The 20,779-nt window shown below is 42.1% G+C and overlaps 2 protein-coding genes across 11 annotated transcripts in view; one reads left to right on the top strand and one right to left on the bottom strand.

Moving 5' to 3' along the window:
* LOC307014503 (uncharacterized protein) overlaps positions 1 to 20,779 on the bottom strand; it is a 147,448-nt gene that overhangs the window by 35,489 nt on the left and 91,180 nt on the right. For 3 of the 10 annotated variants that reach the window (XM_079642458.1, XM_079642459.1, XM_079642450.1), the window contains exon 1: positions 128 to 3,916. The exons of 5 other annotated variants lie outside the window; for them this stretch is intronic. The gene's annotated coding sequence lies outside the window, so the exon portion shown is untranslated. Of the gene's footprint in view, positions 1 to 127; positions 3,917 to 20,779 lie in introns of those variants that run through there. 2 more of the 10 variants (XM_079642457.1, XM_079642455.1) reach the window with 2 other exon arrangements.
* On the top strand, positions 8,187 to 19,226 carry LOC307016922 (zinc finger protein 862-like). The gene is made up of 16 exons (XM_079646306.1): positions 8,187 to 10,921; positions 11,752 to 11,827; positions 12,740 to 12,819; positions 13,355 to 15,623; positions 15,861 to 15,938; positions 16,113 to 16,200; positions 16,283 to 16,453; positions 16,555 to 16,730; positions 16,910 to 17,085; positions 17,196 to 17,365; positions 17,453 to 17,691; positions 17,766 to 18,023; positions 18,136 to 18,339; positions 18,432 to 18,665; positions 18,742 to 18,894; positions 18,985 to 19,226. Exons 4-16 carry the CDS (start codon positions 15,567 to 15,569, stop codon positions 19,156 to 19,158), a joined length of 2,178 nt encoding a protein of 725 aa, XP_079502432.1. The 5' UTR covers positions 8,187 to 10,921; positions 11,752 to 11,827; positions 12,740 to 12,819; positions 13,355 to 15,566; the 3' UTR covers positions 19,159 to 19,226.

Below are 20,779 nucleotides of genomic sequence, written 5' to 3' on the forward strand. Positions count from 1 at the left end.
CCGTCCTTACCACCATGTGTGTATTTCACATTCTATACCAAACTATACTATAACACGCTATAATGTGTGCATTTGAAAAAAATGTCACTCAAATCAACCTTACCATATCAATTGTGACTCTACTTACAGGCGTGGCGTAGACAGGAATGTCGTGCGCCTTCTGAGGGACAGGACCGAAGGGAACACTATGGAGAAGGTGTGGCGGCAGGTACAGGAGAACCATGTTGAGGAGTACCTCCATCGCAAGGACCTGTACACCACCCTCCTCATGACCGTAGCTGCACCCGGAGGGATCGTCTCTGCAATGAGGCAGACATTCCAGGCTCCACCTGCCCAAAAACAGCTCCCCACAGCGCGGCTCTTGCTGCCATGCCTTCCTGCTGGCAGAGGCGAACAATGTGCAGGATTACCGGAGCCAGATCCTCTCCACTTTTGGCACGGTGATGAAGATGGATTCCACCGAGAACTGTATGATGCAAATCCTATATAATTATCACACAAATGATGATGTTACATATAATTACAATCTATCATATTGTGCTTCCTTTAAATAATAATAATAATTCAATTATTTTAAATACATTTCAGGTGGTGAAGAAGCTGTCTGGGCAGGGACGTGGCTCGGCCGAGTGGTTTACAAGCATCGGCAACGAGTACTCCCAGATTGTTTCTTTTGTGCTGTATTGTGAGGAGTCCGCACAGAAGCTGCTACCCATGTGCCGTGGGGTCATGGAAAGGTTCCGGCTGGCCAATCAACCGGTCCCTAAGATCCTTTACATTGACCGTGGGTGTTGTCGTGCTAAGGGCCCTACCGTCGTGGAGACAATGTTCCAGGAGTGGTTCGACGGTGGTATGGTCGTGCGCCTGGACATCTTTCACTGGATCCACCGCTTTGACGCAGCCATCCGAACAGACGCGCACAGCAAGTACGCCATGTTCAAGTCCGCTCTGGCCGGGGCAGTGTTGGCCTACAACCGCGCCGATCTGGAGCTGCTGGTCAAGGCTCAAGAACGCCGACTCAACCTGCGTGCGACCAACCAGCCAGCGATGCTCTTAAAGACCACTTCCGTTTCCTCTGCCAACTTGCCTCCAGCGCCACACCAGCCACACCCTGTACTGCCGCACAAACAGCACAACCTCGTTGATGCTGCCGTGATACAGCGTGTAAAGATGGGCATTCGCTACGCAACAGCACAACAGGACATTATTTAGCACTGGGTTTTGGTGGACGATCCAGTCTTGTCTAAAGCAGGCTTTCCTCTGCCAAAGATAAACATTAAGACGGTGCGTGACTTTATCCGCGCTCAAGAACGCCTCCTCAATCGGCGTGCAACCAATAAGCCAGTGATGCTCTCCAAGACCACTTCCGTTTCCTCTGCTGACTTGCCTTCAGCCCCACACCAGCCAGCAGTCCTCCCTCCACCAGACTACCCCCTGATGCAGTATGTAACAACACCCAGCACGGCAGGGACTAAGTTGTTGAAGGGAAGGAGGGACTCTCCATCCCGGTCAGGCAGATTAACCATTGATAGTGATGTAGAGAGTGAGTGCAGTTCTGAACGTGAGAATGAAAATTAGCAATTTTATGAGTCTGAGCGAAAGCCCAAGCTCTGAGAATAACTCGGGGTCCTTCTCACCAACTCCGGAATATCCAGACCGCCCCGCGCCCCCGAGTGAGGCTCAGGGGGGTCTGGAAACGGGAAACAAAAAGAGGTCTGGAGGACTGGCCAAAAGGAACAAACAGAAGGAGGGAACCCGAGCCAGCCACACCATGGGCCGTAGGACCCAGAGCTCCCCCCCCTAACCATAAATAAAAATATAAGCCCTATGGGAAACAAAATAAAGCCGCGAAAACTGGACTACCAGGTCCTCCAGGCTAAACATAAACACATCAGCAAAAATATGGCCTACTGCTCAAAATAGCAAATAGATATTCTAAGGAGAGTGTCTCTCGGCGTTAGGATAGGAGAGACATCCTTCTCCTCCAGCTTCTCTTTATATCTCCACGACTGAGTAGAATTTGGAACACCTGGGCAGAGGCGGAGCCAGGGGCAGACAATTGGATGGTGATTGGAAGTCTACAGTCGATAAAGTGTTTGGAGTGGGCGGGCATCATATGATGATATTCAAATCACCATCATCATCGAGAAAACTGAGAGCGATCAAACATTGAAGATACTTTACAGCAGGGGTAGCCAACGCGGTGCCCGCGGGCACTAAGTCGCCCGCAGGGGGGAAATTGGTCGCCCGCGTGCATGTTCTAAAAATAGCACAAGTCACCATGGAGCTCCGTCTAAAAAAATTATTGAATACATTTTTATTTTTAAAATGACAATATTGAATATAACATTTTAAAAGCACACATTTTGTATGTACATATGTAAGTGAAATGGAGATTTGGTGCGTGAAATTGAACTCTGACCCCAGATAGGTTCAGAGTTGAACTCCACGCACCAAATCTCCGTTCCACCTCTAGCTGAGACAAGCTAGCATGAGCAGCTACGATCATGGGCCACACACACACACACACACACACACACACACACACACACACACACACACACACACACACACACACACACACACACACACACACACACACACACACACACACACACACACACACACACACACACACACACACACACACACACACACACACACACACACACACACACACACACACACACACACACACACACACACACACACACACACACACACACACACACACACACACACAGCAGTGAGGATCTCAGCCTGCCACTGACGTTCAACCAGAAAACATCAGCAGTTAGCTGTTAGCAGTTAGCAAACAGAGATCACAGCTCCTCATATCTTTTCAGAAACTGGACAAAAGTTACAAACCACAGACAGTCTGTGTCATGGCGAATACAGTCGCTGGTTTATTTATGTCTGTAGGCCGTTATTATGAGTGTGGAATGAGCATATACAACGTTAGCTTAGCCTGGTCGACCCAATCTCCATTCAGAAAACAAGCATTTTAAAAGGTTTTTCGCCTGCCGTCTTGTCTGCAGACTTGTCAAGCATTAATTCATGGTTTTTACTAACCGGTATCAGTATGTTGTTACGTCGGCATCATTTAGAAACATGTATTACAATTTAATCACGGTAAAATATGTTCATTTTGTTGTAGTTGTAGCTCCCGAGCCAGCGCGTATTGTTTGAATGATGCGAGTAAACACAGCTGGCAGCAGCGGTGAAACTCGAGCGATTAGAGTAAATCATTGTTAATAATTATTGTGAGGAATCATTAACATTAACATGTGATCAGACAGTCCTTTACATACAGTAAATTAATATGTATTCTGATTATTATTAATAATAATATTATCATTAAAGGTGAACCGTGCAATTATGTTATTCAGGAAGTTTGTATCAAACAAGTAGCCCTTCGTATTACTCAGTACCCTTGAAGTAGCCCTCGGTGACAAAAAGGTTGGTGAAACCTGCTTTACAGTATACTTGATACTTTCTGTAAAAAGTGTGTGTATATATATTGTGTATTATTTATTCTTGTGTTGTCGACGACAACGTTTTCACCCCACCCAACCACTTCGCTCGTTTGCTGCGGTCATCGCTGCTAGCGAAGACTTGGGTTAACAGGTACGTTTTGTACTTGTCTTCTTCTGTAAAAAAAAAGTACAAGTATAAACGTGTATTATTTGTGACATATGTCTTCTCTACTGTTGATGTGTTTTATACTGCACGTTTATGGCCTATATTACTTGCCGTTTCTTTTATTCAAATGTAATTGTGTCAATACTTTATTCCACCGTTGCAATGCCTGAACACAGTGCTAAAATAAGAATTTCCCAATTTGGGATAGTTAAAGTATCTATCTGATATAAAGCAATGTTAGGGTCTCTATTACCTCTTGTAAACTAACACTGGAACTTCGACAGGAGCTCCGACGCAGTGTTTGGTGGCAAGGGACGGCGTCACAGGACATACTCGGCGCCTCTCTTCCACCGCCTCAACACCCGCTGTCAGCATCTGTTTGGAGATAATGTAGAGGAGAATTTCCGGGCCCCCGCTGAGGTGGATTCCCACGAGCTGCTGGGGTTGGAGTACCTCTTCAGCCAGAGCACTGGTGAATCAGAATCTGGCCCCTTTACACTGGAGGACATCATCCACGATGGCCCCGGTCCAGACGAGGAGGTTGTTCAGCCTGGGCAGCCAGCTCCAGATCCAGAGGCAGACGAGGCGTACCAGAGCGACGGGGAGTCGCATTGCGAGGGAGACAATGTGCTGGATGCCATCCTGCCCCACATCACACTCGTCACAGACGAAACCTCCAGTGTCAACCCGCCCGCTTTTGTAAGTGACGCGCAGAACAATAGGCTAATGTACACGCTGGTCAAACTGCTGTGGCTGAAGTCGCCGCAGGGTTCGCGCACGAACCCCGAGAAGACCACCGTCTTAAAGGCGTACGAGAGGATCCAGCACCGGCTTTTGGTGGACGACCCGATCCTGTGCAAAGCTGGCTTTCCTCTGCCAAAAATAAACATCAAGTGCGGGACTTTATCCGGGCTCAAGAGCACCTCCTCAACCTGCGTGCGACAAATCAGCCGGCGATGCTATCAAAAACCACTTCGGTTTCCTCTGCCGACTTGCCTCCAGCCCCATACCAGCCCGCAGTCCTCCCTCCACCAGACTACCCCCTGATGCAGTATGCAACAACACCCAGCACGGCAGGGACTAAGTTGTTGAAGGGAATGAGGGACTCTCCATCCCGGTCAGGTGAGGGTAGATTAACCATTGACAGTGATGTAGAGCTGGGGTTCCCAAACTTTTCAGCCCGCGACCCCCAAAATAACAGTGCCAGAGACTGGCGACCCCCCTGTCGACGGGGGGGAGACGGGTGCTCGCCTCGTTGCGGGGAAATTATACAGATGACTAGTCCCCCCCTGAAAATGTCTATGCAAACGTTATTATTAATAATATATATATTTTTTATTTTAATTTTGTAAATTTTATTTTTTTTAATTTTCCATTTTTATTTTGTAATCATCTCGCGACCCCCACTCGGGGGTCCAGACCCCTGATGTAGAGAGTAGGGTTGGGTACCGAGAACCGGTTCCGATTCGGAGCTACTGTATGACTGGGGCGGGGCGCGAAATGTAGCGTTGTACCTACACTTCTACAGCGTAACCTGGGACAACCGATCATGAATGGCGGTAGACGCTCTGAAGTGTGGATTCACTTTGTTAGGAAAGACAATGGGTTGGCAGAGTGCAACACCTGTTCCAAACTTATTTCCTGCAAAGGAGGGACCACGACCAATATGAAGAAACGCCTTCGCCTTCACGGTATACAGATCAAGGAGTGTACCGTTTTCAACCTGTTTCGCCAGTCTCCGTCCGCCTCACAACCACCGTCGTCTTCCGCTGTCGTCCCGGCTCAACCAACACCGAGCGCTCCCTCAGCGGAGCCCTTGCAATCAGGTATGTTAACTAAGTTAACATCACTCAAAACTAAAGGATGGTTGTTTTGTTTGAGAGGCTGTGTGTAAAATGTGTGGATATTCTATATTTTTGTAGATGAAAGTTTACGGTCGCGTAGTTGCGCGGCTACAACGGCTCAAGCTAACCAGCCCGTCCCAGCCCGTGTAAACCCATTCACCTTAGCAGCTAAGGGAAAGATGACAGTAGAGAAACGTGAGGAGTGCCACAGAAAAGTCACCGCTTTTGTGGTGAAAAGGCTGCATCCCTTCTCAGAAGTAGAAGCACCTACATTTCGGTACGCAAAGACAATTATATACAAATGTTCTAGCTGCCCAGACCTCACCCACAATAACAATGTCATTTTTGTTGTTGTGTTTACAGGGACATGCTTTTTACTCTTAACCCCAACTACACCCCCCTACCAGAGATTATCTGACAAATCAGTCAATACCATCTTGGTATGAGATTGAAAAGTCAAATATAATTACTGAGCTTAGTGAAGTTAGCTATGTTGCCCTCACATTTGACGGCTTGAATAGTATTTCAAAAGACCACTACCTTACTTTCACAGCACGCTATTTAGTGGAGGGCAAAATGAGGCAAAAAGTGCTCCAAACCAAGGCTGTCTACAAAGCCCAGACAGGAATCGTCATAGCAGAGGAGATTGCAGATGTCTTGACAGATTTTGGCATTTTTGACAAAATAGTGGCAGTCACAGTTGACAATGCTGCAAATATGGATGTAGCCATAGACAGTAGGGCTGTGCAATTAATCGTATTTTAATCGCGATTACGGCTTGTGACGATTAGGAAAACAGCATAATTGACAAAATACGATTATTTTGCTTGGTGCGCTTTCGCCTCGACCAAAAAGCAGATGCCCGCTCGACTTCATCCACCACATCAGCACAGTCAGGACGCATCGTACAGAGCAACGGCCTACGCGACGAGCTCGCAGAGATATTACAGGTTCCATTACATTTCACATCGCTAAAGATATGTGCCCAGTTAGCACTGTTAGCAACCAGGGCTTTAAGCAACTTGTCAACACGTTGGACAAGCGTTACGCGATGCCGTCTCGGTATTATTTCAGCAGGTCTGCGCTGCCTGCGCTATATGACAAATGCCGTGGGGAAGTTGAGAGAGATGTGGCTTTAGCTGACTACTTTGCCACCACAACGGACCTATGGTCTAGCCCAGGGGTGCCCAACCAGTCGATCGCAGGGAGATTCCCAGTCGATCGCGAGATGTGTCTAAAAATAGAACAACAATATTCTGTGTTATCGTTAATGTCCTGTAACATAATCTTCCTTTGCCAGAATAATGCACTTTAACGCCTCAAAGCTTTATGATTGGCCGGCGCCACCCCATGTGTCGGGGCGTGGCTGGTGGGCAGTGGGCTATTTCGCTGACGTTGTCCGTGTCAACAGGAGTGACAGTCCGCACAGACACAAGACCGCAATTATGGCAGAAGCAAAAAAGCCGAAAATATATAATTTTCACTCCGAGTGGGAGGATGATTATTTTGGTATCTATTCCAATTCAAAGTCCATCTGTCTCATCTGCAATGCGAGCGTGGCTTTATCGAAGAAGGGTAATTTAGGAGCGGCATTTCAAAACAGTGCACAAACGCTACGAAACGGAATTCCCTCCTAATTCTGCCCTACGCTCCCAAAAGGTGAGGGACCTGAAAGGACAGCTAAATGCACAGCAGCCCATTTTCACCAGGCCCAACAACAAGAGCAAGGCTGCTACCATAGCATCTTATCGTGTCAGTCACGTTCTTACGAAACACATGAAGTCTTTCAAAGACGGCGAAGTTGTGAAAGAAGCATTCCTGGAGGCTGCCGACGGGCTTTTGGGGGACAGTAAAAATAACAGTAGCATTTCAACAGGTTTTTGAGATAATAAAAACTCAAGTTAGATACCGTTATTAATCAGCTGTAAGTTTTAGTTTGTTTGAACTTATTCATTATAATTATTGTACACAATGGTATAAGAATGCAAACATTAAGACCTGTTTAAATTGATTAGTCTATTATCAATTCAGGTTAAGAAACTAGTGTTGCTTGCATCCTATTTTAAAAAGGCATTTCTTTTTACACTCTAATACAATGCAACAAAAAAAGAGTTTGATTCTATTAATTTTGTCTTTTTTTTTTATTGCAATTTGGCAGCAGATTCCTGTGTAGCTTCAGATCTGACTTGTCTTATTAGTAAGCCTCATTTTCTACTCTTGTAGCAACACTATTCATAAATAATGGCAAAGAAAGGGTTCAGAGTCTTTTCTTTTTTTCCTGAGTCATATGTGGCACTGCCACAAGTTCCTCTTCAGAGAGTGTCTTCAGTACAGGTGGCAATATTGTCACCTGCCTGCGCTCATCTCTGAAACCAGACCATGTAAACGGCTGGTGTTTCTTGCAAAAAGTCTTTAAGAGATGACATGAGCAGCCCTACCAGCATTTGCCATGGTGGCCAACATTTTTTTATTTAGTCTTAAATTGTAGTTCAACATTTATTTCCTGTTACTTCTGGAACATGACGGTTGGCCAGCCTTCCAGAAGTACTTCTACTTTTACTCAAGTACAAGATCTGAGTACTTCTACTTTTACTACAATATATGAGTACTTCTACATTTACTCAAGTACAAGATCTGTATATATATATATATATATATATATATATATATATATATATATATATATATTACTGTATATCATAGAGTCAAGCTGAATAAGCCTCATACTGCTCTGTCTGTCTGTCTGTTGCAGAGCTCACAGCTTGGTCAGAGTGGGGGAGGGGAGGGCCTCTTACAACTGTAAGAGGGACTGTGCTTACAGTTGTGTCGAAATGCTACCTTTGCAGATGCACGGTGAAACAAGCCACAGGAATATTGCCATTTCTCCCGTTGTTAACTCCCTGAATCCTGATGCTATCTTTAAATGTACTCAAGTACAAGATCTGAGTACTTCTACTTTTAGTCTGTACAAGATCTGAGTACTTCTACTTTTACTCAAGTCCAAGATCTGATTACTTCTACTTTTACTCAAGTTCAATATCTGAGTACTTCTACATTTACTCAAGTACAAGATCTGAGTACTTCTACATTTACTCAAGTACAAGATCTGAGTACTTCTACTTGTACTCAAGTACAAGATCTGAGTACTTCTACTTTTACTCTAGTACAAGATCTGAATACTTCTACTTTTACTCAAGTACAATATATATGTATATATGTACAACATATCCAAACCTTTGAATTACTTCTTAAAGACTTGGTTTCAATTCCCAGTTCCTTGCAAACTTGCTAAAGAAAATGGAAAGACAACTAGGTTACTTTATGAATACATATCATCTATGTTTACAGGATGGTGGAGATGATCCAAGCCGTTTTTTAGGCAAGCAGATTTCCTCAATCAACACAATTCAGGAAGGTCTTGTCCAAGTCTGACATGGCATTCACACCTGAGTCGTTCACAGATATTCCATCCAGACAAGGAACTTGACACCACAAAACTAAAACAGCAGCCATTAACTGTTAGCCGTTAGCTGTTAGCCATGAACTGTTAGCTGTTAGCACACAGAGATCACAGCTCCTCATATCTGTTCAGAAACTGGAGAAAAGTTATAAATGTACAAAACCAAAGACTGTCTGAGGTATGGCGGATACAGTCACTGCTTTATTTATGCTGGACGGTGTTGTGAGTGTTGACGGAACAGCTTAGTCTAATCGATCAGATCTCCATTCAGAAATTCAACAAAATGATTCACGTGCACATTTCTCTGCGCGCTTTCCCTGCACGTCCACGTCTCCAAGTGGCACTCAAAAAGGCCCCATTCGCTTCATACTCTACTTTAAATAACCTACATGTTGTTGTGCTTACAGTTGTGTCGAACTATTAAATATACACTAATGGCTCTGTTACTCGATTTTCTGTACTTGGTTGTGTCGGCTAAAATATTTGCTTGCTTAATTCACGGCTTCTGAATCGTTGCTATTGTAACTTTTTGCTCCGATTCTCCCTCTCTCACACTTTCATAACACTCTCTCCCTCTTTCTCTTTCTCTTTGCATTTGACCATCAACTAGCCTCAGATTCCAAAGGCTCAAGTTGGACCTCTTATCTCTGATAACCATCATAAAATGATGTCTGTACTTGAGATTGGTCTGGATCAATTCTCAAGGAAATTACTGCTGGTCTGATTTGAACTATATCAAAGTAGTTTCATATTAGACCAGCAGCAGTTCTCACTACAAGGGTTAAACACACTTTTTTCATTTATCAAGGGTATCAATGAGCCATTGAACATTTGGACCTGTATATAATGGCATCGTATTAAGGAAGCATATTAGATAGTTAGGTATTACTTTTTATACATTAGTAAAAGGGGTTTGTTTTCAGAGATAGCTCTAATATTTTCAATAATCGAATGAGGCAATCCTCTGAAGGTAAAATCATAGAAATTGTGAAAATTCAAATAACATCAAATTGTCCTGCAAGGTTAATAGAATAATAACAAGATATTAATCATTAAATGCATTGTCAATATATAGATAGATAGATAGATAGATAGATAGATAGATAGATTGATAGATGGATAGATAGATGGATGGATGGATGGATAGATAGATAGATAGATAGATAGATGGATAGATGGATAGATTGATTGATGGATAGATGGATAGATGGATAGATAGATGGATAGATAGATGGATAGATAGATGATACTGTTTTACTGACCCTGTTCATTCTTAATATATATATAGTTATTAAATAATATTATAATTTAAAATGTCACGAAAATTGTATAAATGGTAAATGGAAATATATATATAGATATATGTGTGTATGTGTATACAACTGTGCACTAATTTTTATCAAACAAAAGATAGAGAGTAAAATAGATTTTAAGTTCTGTTGAGATATTGCTCAGAATGCATTTAAATCATACTGCATGTTCCTCTGTGCCTGTGTTTCAGGGGTGAAGTCCAGATCAGGGTGGGGGGAGGGGAGTGGTTAATCCAGACATTCAGGCGCATGATGAACCTGCAGAGCAATTGAGTACTATATTTGGCGCTAAAACTTCAGAGCAGCTAATGCTGCATTCATGTAATACAAAAATTACAGTTTTACTGTCCCCGACTCAGTAAGAAGTCCCTATTACAGTTTCTAAACTATGTTAATTAATCTCTCCTTAAAAAATCTTATTAGGGTTAGTTATTTCAAGTGAGAGAAATTCACTTCATAAGAAGCATTTTGGTTTTGAAACATTTTGCAAACTCCAACATGAAGATGCATTGTACTTTACATCTGCATCTGAACGCATCATTACAAACATCGATCGGCACAGAAGAAGATTACTGAGACGGAAGCAGCTCCACATGGTGTGTGAAAGAAGCAATACAGCAATTAGTACGAAATTACAGCAGGAAAAACCCACACAACTGCTCCAGGTAAGTGATATTTTATATATTTTAACTATGTTAGGTTGTTTAATGTTTTAGCATTCTCCGGCATGAGTGGAACTGCTGGGGCTAGGCTAAACTCTAAATTAAGCTAACGTTAGCATGTAAGAGCAGAACAAAAGCATAAGTCTTTTTAAGTCTTATTTTAATGTATGGTGTTTCATGTAAAATATATAGAATATGAATGCAAAAATGCATGCGTTTTTTAACCTGACATCTAAAATTATTAAGGCAAGACTCTAACATCTAAAATGTTTTATCTATCGGCAACGTGTGTCTGCGCCGATCAGGAGTCACAGCCCCTCTCCCCCGCCGCACGGACTCCTCAGTGCAGAGAGTCTGCAAGGAGCAGCCAAACCCCCGACCCGTTCTGTAACACGGAGCCCGTTTCCTAAACCATGCTAAATATATGTGTGTGTGCATAAAGCTGAGTTATGATCGGTCATAATAACACCGAATTTGGTGATGATTCAATCGTTTACAGTGAAATGTACAGCATACTTTTGGCCATACTCGTACAGCCCTACAAACATGGGCGGCGCCAGAGATTTTCTGTTGGTTGTTTAGCCAGGACATTTACTTTAGCACAAATCCATCTACTAATATGTCAGCCTAACTATTATGATGTGTCTAACCTTTCTTAATGTTTAGCATGAGCAAATGTAATATATCTTAAATGGCTGAATGTTAGACTATGATCTCCTGTTCCAGCATCTTGAATTTTTTCTTAACATATGGACTGTTAGCTAGCTTTTGATTGAGTGGCTATAGGTTTGGCTACATATTAGAAATATAAACAGATCTGTTGTTTCTGTCAGGGTGCCTGTGCCGCTGCTGATGGGCCCAAAGACACAAGAGATACAGACATGGATGACACTGACATTTTGGATGAGGGTAGGTCACAGTTGTATTGAAATGCTGACTAAAAATGGAAACAAAATGACAAATAAAAATGTCATGGCATTTAAACACGTTGATGAAAGTTACTTAAATCTATGTCATGTGGCACTCAATTACATTGTTCTGTTGCTTTTTTTATTCCCCTCTATGTTCGTCTAAAGGAGAGGGGTCAGAGATTCCAGAGGCGATTAAAGATTAAAATAAATGCCTTTATATATTTCTTTTAGATGTGGCGTTTCTGTTATTATTAACACTGCTGCTTTAGTTGTTCTGACTGCTAAAATCCTCTGTTAATCCTAATTTTAAAGCCGATATTCCGTGGGGTCGGGAGGGGGCTCGGATCCTTGTCACCTTTTTCATACCTGATGAGTTTGCATCCCTGTTACTAGTTCCCTGCACCATTGATCACTCCACTGGGTGGTTGTGGTCCTTTTCTCATGGTACCAGCCATGTAATAAGGTGGGCGGCCCATTGAGTTAATTTAGGTAAACAGAATCAAAGAAAGCAGATTTTAGCTCACTAATATTTGACAGTGACAAACACGTTAACCTCATTGTCCATCACTGTCTCAATGAACGGTTGTTCTTTCTCACAAGCATATTACTGTCTTGTGTTCATATCTCTACTCTTTATACCCCGGGAAATCCCTTCCAAAAAGCCCTTAATGTATAGGGCTTATATTATTAAAGTTTGCCAACCAATTAAAAGGACATGACAATATGTTTATCAGGTGGTTGCTTTTGTATTACTATGTAGTTCATTTGTTGTTTTTGTGAAGTGTTATAAGTTTGTACAGGAAATAAATACTGATTGCTGTCATTATTGATTGCCTTTGCAAATGGCATGAAAGATCATTCTAATGTTAAAGTAACTCTTAATGTCTGATGTTCGTTTCTCTCTTAACAGAGCTCTCACGACCCGAGCACAAGAGGCTTCATCCAGAACCTGCTGATACAGACGAGAGAGGGAGAAATAGAGTTAAAAGAGTAAGAGAAGTAGAGTTAGTAGAGAAATGTACCAACAAAAAAAAGTACAGTATAAGTACTTCATTTTATTTCTGGTAGCAGTCAAACTAGTACTGAGTCCAACAGTGTCAGCCTTATTAAGGACTTATGTTAAATATTACTCAAAGATATCAGAAAAACATGCATTATTGTACCCTTGTACTAGGCTATTACCGTAAAGGCACTATTAATCGTCACCTGTATCGTGCAAGAGGGTCTAGCTGGATTGTTAATAATGGCCACTGATATTTATTTGAAGCTTAAAGTAGGCTATCAATTTGTGACAGTTCAGTTGACAAAGACAGTCCAACCTTGCAAATGTTTGATAGCTTAAATATACACTTGCATTGGGGCAACTTAGTGTGAAATAAAAAATGTTTTGTCTTTGAATCATGAAAATAGATATCGTTTTTTATCATGGGTTTAAAAACTAAAGTATTGCTTTTAAAGAAGAGATTAGTACTATGATGTTTCCAACTGATTTTGATAGTATCTGTAGAACTTTTTCTTTTTACAGAATGTTGGTACCGATGAGGACTCTGACTCAGGTGGTGAATGCAGCGAATATGTCCCTTTGCAGAGCTCCTCGGACAGCGAAGGCTGCAGTAACGGTGAGGGTCCAATTCAGCCGCCAGTCCATATAGTTGCTAAAAATCTCGTAAAAAAGATTGGCACCAGCCACCCTCAAAATGATAATGGTGTACAGAAAGGTGAGGAAGATGTCGAGAAGGGGTCTAAAATAACAGTGAAGAGCTGCACCAAGGGAGACAAAAGAAAATGGGACAAAAAGCATTACTGCATCTTTTGCAAACTCCCACAAAGTAAAATTGCACGTCATTTGGAAAGAAAGCACCACAGCGAAGAACTAGTTTCAAAAGCAACATGCTTACCTAAATCCTCCAAAAAAATGTCTGATGTTGGATCAACTTCGTTTTAAGGGTGACTACAACCACAACATAGCTGTTTTGCAGTCAGGACAAGGGGAGTTGGTGACTTCTAGGCAACCATCAGAAGAAGCGGATCCACATGGCTACTTGCCCTGCAACTATTGCTATGGCTTTTTCGTAAAAAGTGAGCTGTGGAAGCATGAGGTTAACTGTAAAAAAAAATGGGGCCTACCTCAGGAAAAATCACGGAAAAGGAACAGAGTCCAAGCTGCAGCTTCGTGTCTCATTCCTGTCAAAGGAAATGCAACAGAGAGATGTTCGAAAATACTTTCCAGAATGCTGCATGATGACGTGTCTCTGGAGGTAAAATCTGATCCACTTATCTGTGAGTATGGGGACAGATTGTTGGAGAAGCATGGTAGCGATGCTTCTAAAGATGGATATGTCAGTCAAAAAATGAGGGAAATGGGAAGGTTTGTCATAGCTGCAAAGACACTTAACACATCGGTGAAAACACTTCAGGATATCTTGGTTCCTCCGATGTTCAAGTTGGCTGTTGATGCAGCTAAAAAGGCTTCTGGCAACACAAAAGCAAAGTACCGTTATGATCGGCCATCTCTTGCTCTAAAGCTTGGACACACTCTGAAGACAGTTGGGGACATATTAATAGGGCAATACGTCAAAGAAGAAGATGAGGCAGCTGCCAACAGGGTGAGGAGCTTCCTGGGTCTAGTCAGCTCAGAGTGGAACCATTATGTTTCACATAGGGCAAGGACTAATTTAGAAGAAAAGAAATGGAACAGAAAAGAAATGATTCCTCTCACTGAGGATGTACTCAAGCTTCAGAAATATTTGAAGTCCGTGGAGGAAGATGCAAGCGAGAAACTCGCCAAAGGTCCTGATCCCAAAGCCTACAGAATGCTGAGTGAAACCATCCTGTCACAAATCATACTGTTCAATCGCCGGCGCCAAGGCGAGGCAGCTAAAATGCTGCTTGATACTTATCACAGCAAAAACACAGAGGATTTGAATGAGGATGTGATGCAGTGCCTTTCCAAATTGGAAAGAGACCTGAGTAAGGAGTTCACAAGAGTTGTGATTAGAGGGAAAAGGGGTCGAAAGGTACCTGTGCTTCTGACAAAGCGGATGACCAACTCACTGGATTTCCTTCTTGAAAAGAGAACGCAAGAAAATGAGATTCTAGAAACAAACATCTATGTCTTTGCTACAGCAAACTCAGACTCCAACATCCGAGGTTCGGACTGTCTCCGAAAATTTGCTCAGTTGTGTGACGCCAAACATCCTGAGACCCTGACCTCCACTCAGCTGAGAAAACAAATAGCGACACTCATTCAGATAATGAACTTACAGGATCATGAGATGGATCAGGTCGCTAGATTCATGGGACACGACATACGAGTACATAGGGCAGTGTTTCCCCTACCATTGTCTTGGCCGGGCGCTGCGCCCTGCCAACGGAGCCCCGCGCCCTGCCTGAAATTCAAGGTGTTTTTTTTTTTTAGAAAAAAAAAAAAAAAAAAGCACCAAATTGCAACTGAAGTAATCTATCTACGGTCACTTTTCACATTGAACATGTGCTCTTTTATTAAATAAACTAAACGCCTATGTTATTTATCCAATGTATGTGCATGTTTCAGTGTCCACTGCTTTGCGTATTCACATTCTCCCTCCGCTGTTTCTGAAGGGCGGGGCTCCGCTCCGCTCCCCCCCCCCCCCCCCCCCCACACACACACAGGAACGCAACAACGAACGTAGCGTGCGCATTCTAAAAATAGCAGGTACCGCGGTTTTGAACAGTATTGAATTTGACAGAAAACAACAATGAAACGCCAGCAGAAGAATAGTTTAATGAGTTGGGTGAAAAAAAAGACAGGAGATGTGAGTTGGTTTATTCAGTAAATTAGCTCAGGATAATTGGATGTTCTGTCTACACCTGTTGATGTGAGGCTAATGCAGGATTTGCTAGCTTGATGCTACCGGAATTTAGCGGCAGTGACTCAACAAATTTCCTCTTAAAATGTATCGTCAGCAATGTATGACAAGCAGACTGCTTGTTTAATGTTAGACTCACACCAATAGCTCAATATGATCATAACACGATTGCTTTCATATCAGAGATCAGATGAGGTGGAGCTGCCTCCAGCAATAGAGGATGAGGCAGAGAGAAGCAGCAGCAGCACAGGGTTGCAGCAGGTATGTTATATGCTGTAGTCAGCTGATTTAAATGTATCAATGAAAGGAAGAAGTGTAGGCTACATGATAAGAAGGGAAAACAGTTTGAATAAAACACTGTACTTTTTTACTTTTTAATGTAAGAATACTTTGTTACTGTACTTAAGTATAATTTTCAAATATCGTGACAAGCAGCACAAGTCCGGTCACAGGATGACAGGATTCGACCAAACTTGGCTGTCAAAGAGTAAATACTCCTCCTGGCTCTACAAGACAGAATTAGGTAAACAAATATACCAATAAATGAAACGCAGAGTACATAAAGAATGAATCGGAATTATAACAAATTTCTGTTTTGGTTTTAGGAATGTTCTGCCGGATATGTAGGCAACACAAACAGGGGGTTGTGAGAGGGAGCCAGACCCGGGTCTTTATAGAGTCACCCTGCCAGTCCTACAGAAAGGACAAACTTGATGTTCATATGGCATCTGAGCATCACAAAATAGCCTGTCAGCGCCAGTCGGGTTTGACATCAGGTACAAATGATATATATATATATGCTATTTAGATTATAATTGTCTCAATAACAGACAGACAGAATTGTGCTCCTTGATAATGATGATACATTTCATTTCAGGCAACACCGTCCTTGCGTCATTTGAGCCAACAGTTATCCTGGAGCACGAGGCTGTGGTGGGGGCATTCAAGTGCTTATATTGGCTCATCAAGCATGAAATAGCCCACCACACAAACTATCCAGCCTTGCTGGAACTGGCTAATCTTTTGGGCTGCACCTATTTCGACAAGCTTCATGTATGCTTATTTTTTATTAAGTTAAAAATATGTTTTGTATTTTTTTGTTAGTTTTAACAGATCGTTATATTGACAATTATTTGTATGTTTTTATGGCATAATAGTACATTAGTTTAATAATTAATATGCATTTAAATGTCCAGCATCTTTAAATGTAACATTTTCCAACTATTTTTCAGATTGGCCAAAAAAACAACTACAGATCTCATCGAATAATCGATGAGATGCTAGAAATTCTTGCAACAGTGGTTGAGCAGCCCATATTAAGGGCCATTGCTCAGTCAAAAGCGATTGGACTGGAAATAGATAAGACCACAGATGTTTCTGTGTGCAGACAAATGGACATCCATGTCAGGTAAGCGTAATCAAAGTGTAACATTTCATCGACTAATAACATTTCAATACATAGTTAATTAATAGGGGATAATTTAAATGTATATATGAAATGTTGTCATATGGACATAGATACTTGGACCAAGAGGGGAAGCTCTGGAGCCAATTCCTGGATCTGATCTGCCTGACTGACGGTAAAGCAGATTCTATAGTGTTGGCTTTAAAAAACATTATTCAGATGAAGGGCATCCCTGTACATCTAATCTTTGGACTAGGAACTGACGGCGCTGCAGTTATGACAGGTAGGTCAAACAGGTTTTTTGTATTCAATTAAACTGGATTTTGAATATTTCTTTCTTGTTAAATTCATTAACAAATGTATTCAATAGGAAAACACAATGGGGTTGCAAAACAGCTGTCCAACGAATGGCCATGGCTCCTCAGTGTACATTGTGCTGCACATAGGCTGGCTTTAGCCTGTAAGGACGCATCAGAAGATGTGCCTTACATGGCAACATTCAGAGACCATTTAGAACAGCTCCACCTGTACTTCAGGAATAGTGCAAACCGCTCTGCTTCTCTGAAGGCAGCTGCAGAGGTTCTCGGTGTGTGTGAGCTGAAAGTGAAGGTAAATATTTTAAACCTCAAATAAATTGAGATTTTAATATTTATACTAACAACTGTTTTATCTGTCATTATTAGCAAGTAAAGGACACACGGTGGCTCTCTCAACATGAGGCTGTAAAAAACCTCAGTAAGAATATCTCTGCTGTACTGGGAGCCTTGGCAGAGGAAGTGGAGATCCGTAAATGTCCTACTGCTAAGGGACTCTACTCATTCCTTGCCACCTATCGCTTCATTGCCGCCCTTCACCTGCAAGCTGATGTGCTTCCGCACCTGGCACGTCTCTCTAAGCTTTTTCAAAGGGAGGACGTCATGTTCCTGGCAATCAAAGAGCAGGTGTTTTTACTAACCCAAATCATCTGCTATATTTTAAATTCATTTTGATTTTGCAAAACATAGGTTACCCCAATTTATCTTTTCATCTGAGTCAATTTGGTTAATTTCCTAGGTCCCTGTCACACTGGCATTGATAAAGGGCATAAAAGATTCTGGGGGTCATCAACCGGGTTCACACTTGGCCAGACTACATCAAAGTCTTGATGACCCTTTGGGACTGGGTGCATTCAGCATCTCTGCCGAACAGGAGAGAGGAAGAAGAGGCCAGGATAATACAGGGGGCAGACAGCAGTATTGGCAAAGATTTCAATCACAGGTATGATTATGTAGCTTTTGGCTGACATCATTGATGTAACTTAAATTTAGACTGAAGAGTTTACTGACATTTTTCCCCCACTGTTTGATGAGGTGATGGATCCGTATTTGGATGGCCTGATTGCCCATCTTGAGAGGCGGTTCAGTGAGGTTGGAGTCTTGGCTGCTTTTGGAATACTGGGTCCACAATCAACTACACTCCCCAATGACATTAAACACACACACCTGAGGACACTGGTGGGGAAGTTTTTTTCCGATGTCGATTTCGACACAGTCCTTGAGGAATGGGCTTCTTTCAAGGAACAAGTCGTCTCTGGTCCTCTGAAGGTAACTTTAAAATGTAACATTCTCACATGACATTATCATGAGCAATGCAGTGTGTTAATCAAATGAACCTTTTCAGAACAAGACACAGCTGGACATATTGTCAGACCTGTCCTCAAAATATGAGGAGTTTGGGGTCCTGTACCCAACCATTAGTCAGCTGGCTGCCATTGCCCTCACTGTCCCTGTCAGCAGTGTAAATTGCAAAAGGGACTTCTCCACCCTGAATAGGGTAAGAAATACCTCTCACAATGGCATTTGGCGTTTTAAGTTATCAGTATTTTTTATCACTTTTAAAGCTTAACATTGAATTTATTTGCAGGTCAAGACAAACATCCGCAACAGGCTGCAGGGGGACCATCTTGCAGCCTGCATGCGGATCTCAATAAATGGGCCAGAGGTGTCGGACTTCCCATACCAGGAGGCACTGGAAACCTTCTTCAGAAAACCCAGGAAGATCCACTGTAGCAAAAATAAGTGCTCACTGTGTGGATAAACACAGTGTGCCAGGATGTTGCAAAGAGTTTGTACTGATGTTGTGTTAATAAAAATAATACGATATTACGACGGCTTCATGTGCGTAAATTACATTAATAGATGTTTCCCAAAAAAAATGTGGGTATCCCCCCGTTGGGGCCAGCACCCTGCCAAGGCAGTAAACCTAGGGGAAACATTGTAGGGAGTACTACCGCTTAACTGAAAACACTATGCAACTGGCGAAGATGAGTAAACTCCTTATGGCCATAGAAATGGACACCAACGTGTACAAGGGGAAGTCTCTAGATGACCTTGACTTGGACCTAGGAAGTGAGTAAAGGTAAAGTGTTTGTCCATCTCTCAATAAGTTAAACCAGACGTGTGTAGGTTTCAAGTTACACTGATATGGATGGAGATTTGCCTTAAAAGTATTTCTGTGACCAGATAAATAATCCGTGTGTAAATGTTTAATGTAAATGTAAGAAATGCAACTCTCAAAACTATTTTGCAATTATAAAACACCCAAAAAATGGTCGCTTTCTGCGAATTTTGCCATTTTGATTTCAAAATATGTAATTCACCTTAATCGTGTATATCAGATTAGTTATTATTTTTGAGGGGTGGGGGGTGAATGCAGTCAGCTGTCTGTCTGTTCCGGAGCAAAGCAAACTGCAGACAGGCTCCCGCACTAGCAAAATACAGACTTTCTCGGCCGGCACATTTCGATAACATGTTTCAGGGTTTGTACGGTCATCGAAAACCTGGAAATGTCATGGAAATTCAAAATGGAAATTCCAGGCCCTGGAAAAGTTATGGAAAACAATATTCTTCCCAAAGTTTTGGAAAAGTCATGGAAATGTAACTAAAATTGCGTCAAATATAATTTACATTTAATCTAATCGTCGAAATAATCTGCGGTCGCGAGCTGTTATGCGACATCATGACGCGCATGTTGCCATTTTTTAATATATGAAGCGTGAGCTGTATGCTCGAGTCTTCCTGCCTGTCGGCTGAACTCTGCTGCTCCGATGACGGTCTAGCTTCAGCAGCTACATTACCTACTATGTAGACTGGACCGCTGGTGAACAGCTGTTAGAGCAGAGCTCCCGGTCGGAGTGGCAGAGCGTGATGTGAACTGAAAAGTGTTTCTGTCGCAATATTATTTAAGGAATCGTTGAGCTAGCTAACAAGCATACATTATCACTATCTGCTAACGTTAGCTTTATCCTTCGTTTTCTAATAGTTTTTTTCATAGGCTAATCAGAGGTTGTATACGTATAGATATTGTACTTTAGTAAAAGTAGAAGTACACAGATATTGTACTTGAGTAAAAGTAGAAGTATTCAGATATTGCACTTGAGTAAAAGTAGAAGTACTCAGGTCTTTTACTTGAGTAAAAGTAGAAGTACTCAGATCTTGTACTTGAGTAAAAGTAGAAGTACTCAGATCTTGTACTTGAGTAAAAGTAGAAGTACCAGAGTGTAGGAATACTCTGTTACAGTAAAAGTCCTGCATTCAAAATGTTCCTCAAGTAAAAGTATTATCATCAAAATATAGTGAAAGTAGCGACAGTAAAAGTAGTCATTGTGCAGATTGGTCCATTTCAGAATAATAGATATGATATGTTTTATAATGATTGA

This window comes from Notothenia rossii, assembly GCF_949606895.1.
Source record: "Notothenia rossii genome assembly, chromosome: 8".
Lineage (NCBI taxonomy): Eukaryota > Metazoa > Chordata > Actinopteri > Perciformes > Nototheniidae > Notothenia > Notothenia rossii.

Bases quoted from the DNA above. Each gene is read 5' to 3' on its own strand.
- LOC307016922 (XM_079646306.1), top strand. From the start codon at position 15,567: ATGAAACGCCAGCAGAAGAATAGTTTAATGAGTTGGGTGAAAAAAAAG. The intron at 17,086-17,195 runs GTAAGCGTAATC...ATATGGACATAG, and splicing joins CAAATGGACATCCATGTCAG to ATACTTGGACCAAGAGGGGA. The intron at 18,666-18,741 runs GTAACTTTAAAA...GAACCTTTTCAG, and splicing joins TCGTCTCTGGTCCTCTGAAG to AACAAGACACAGCTGGACAT.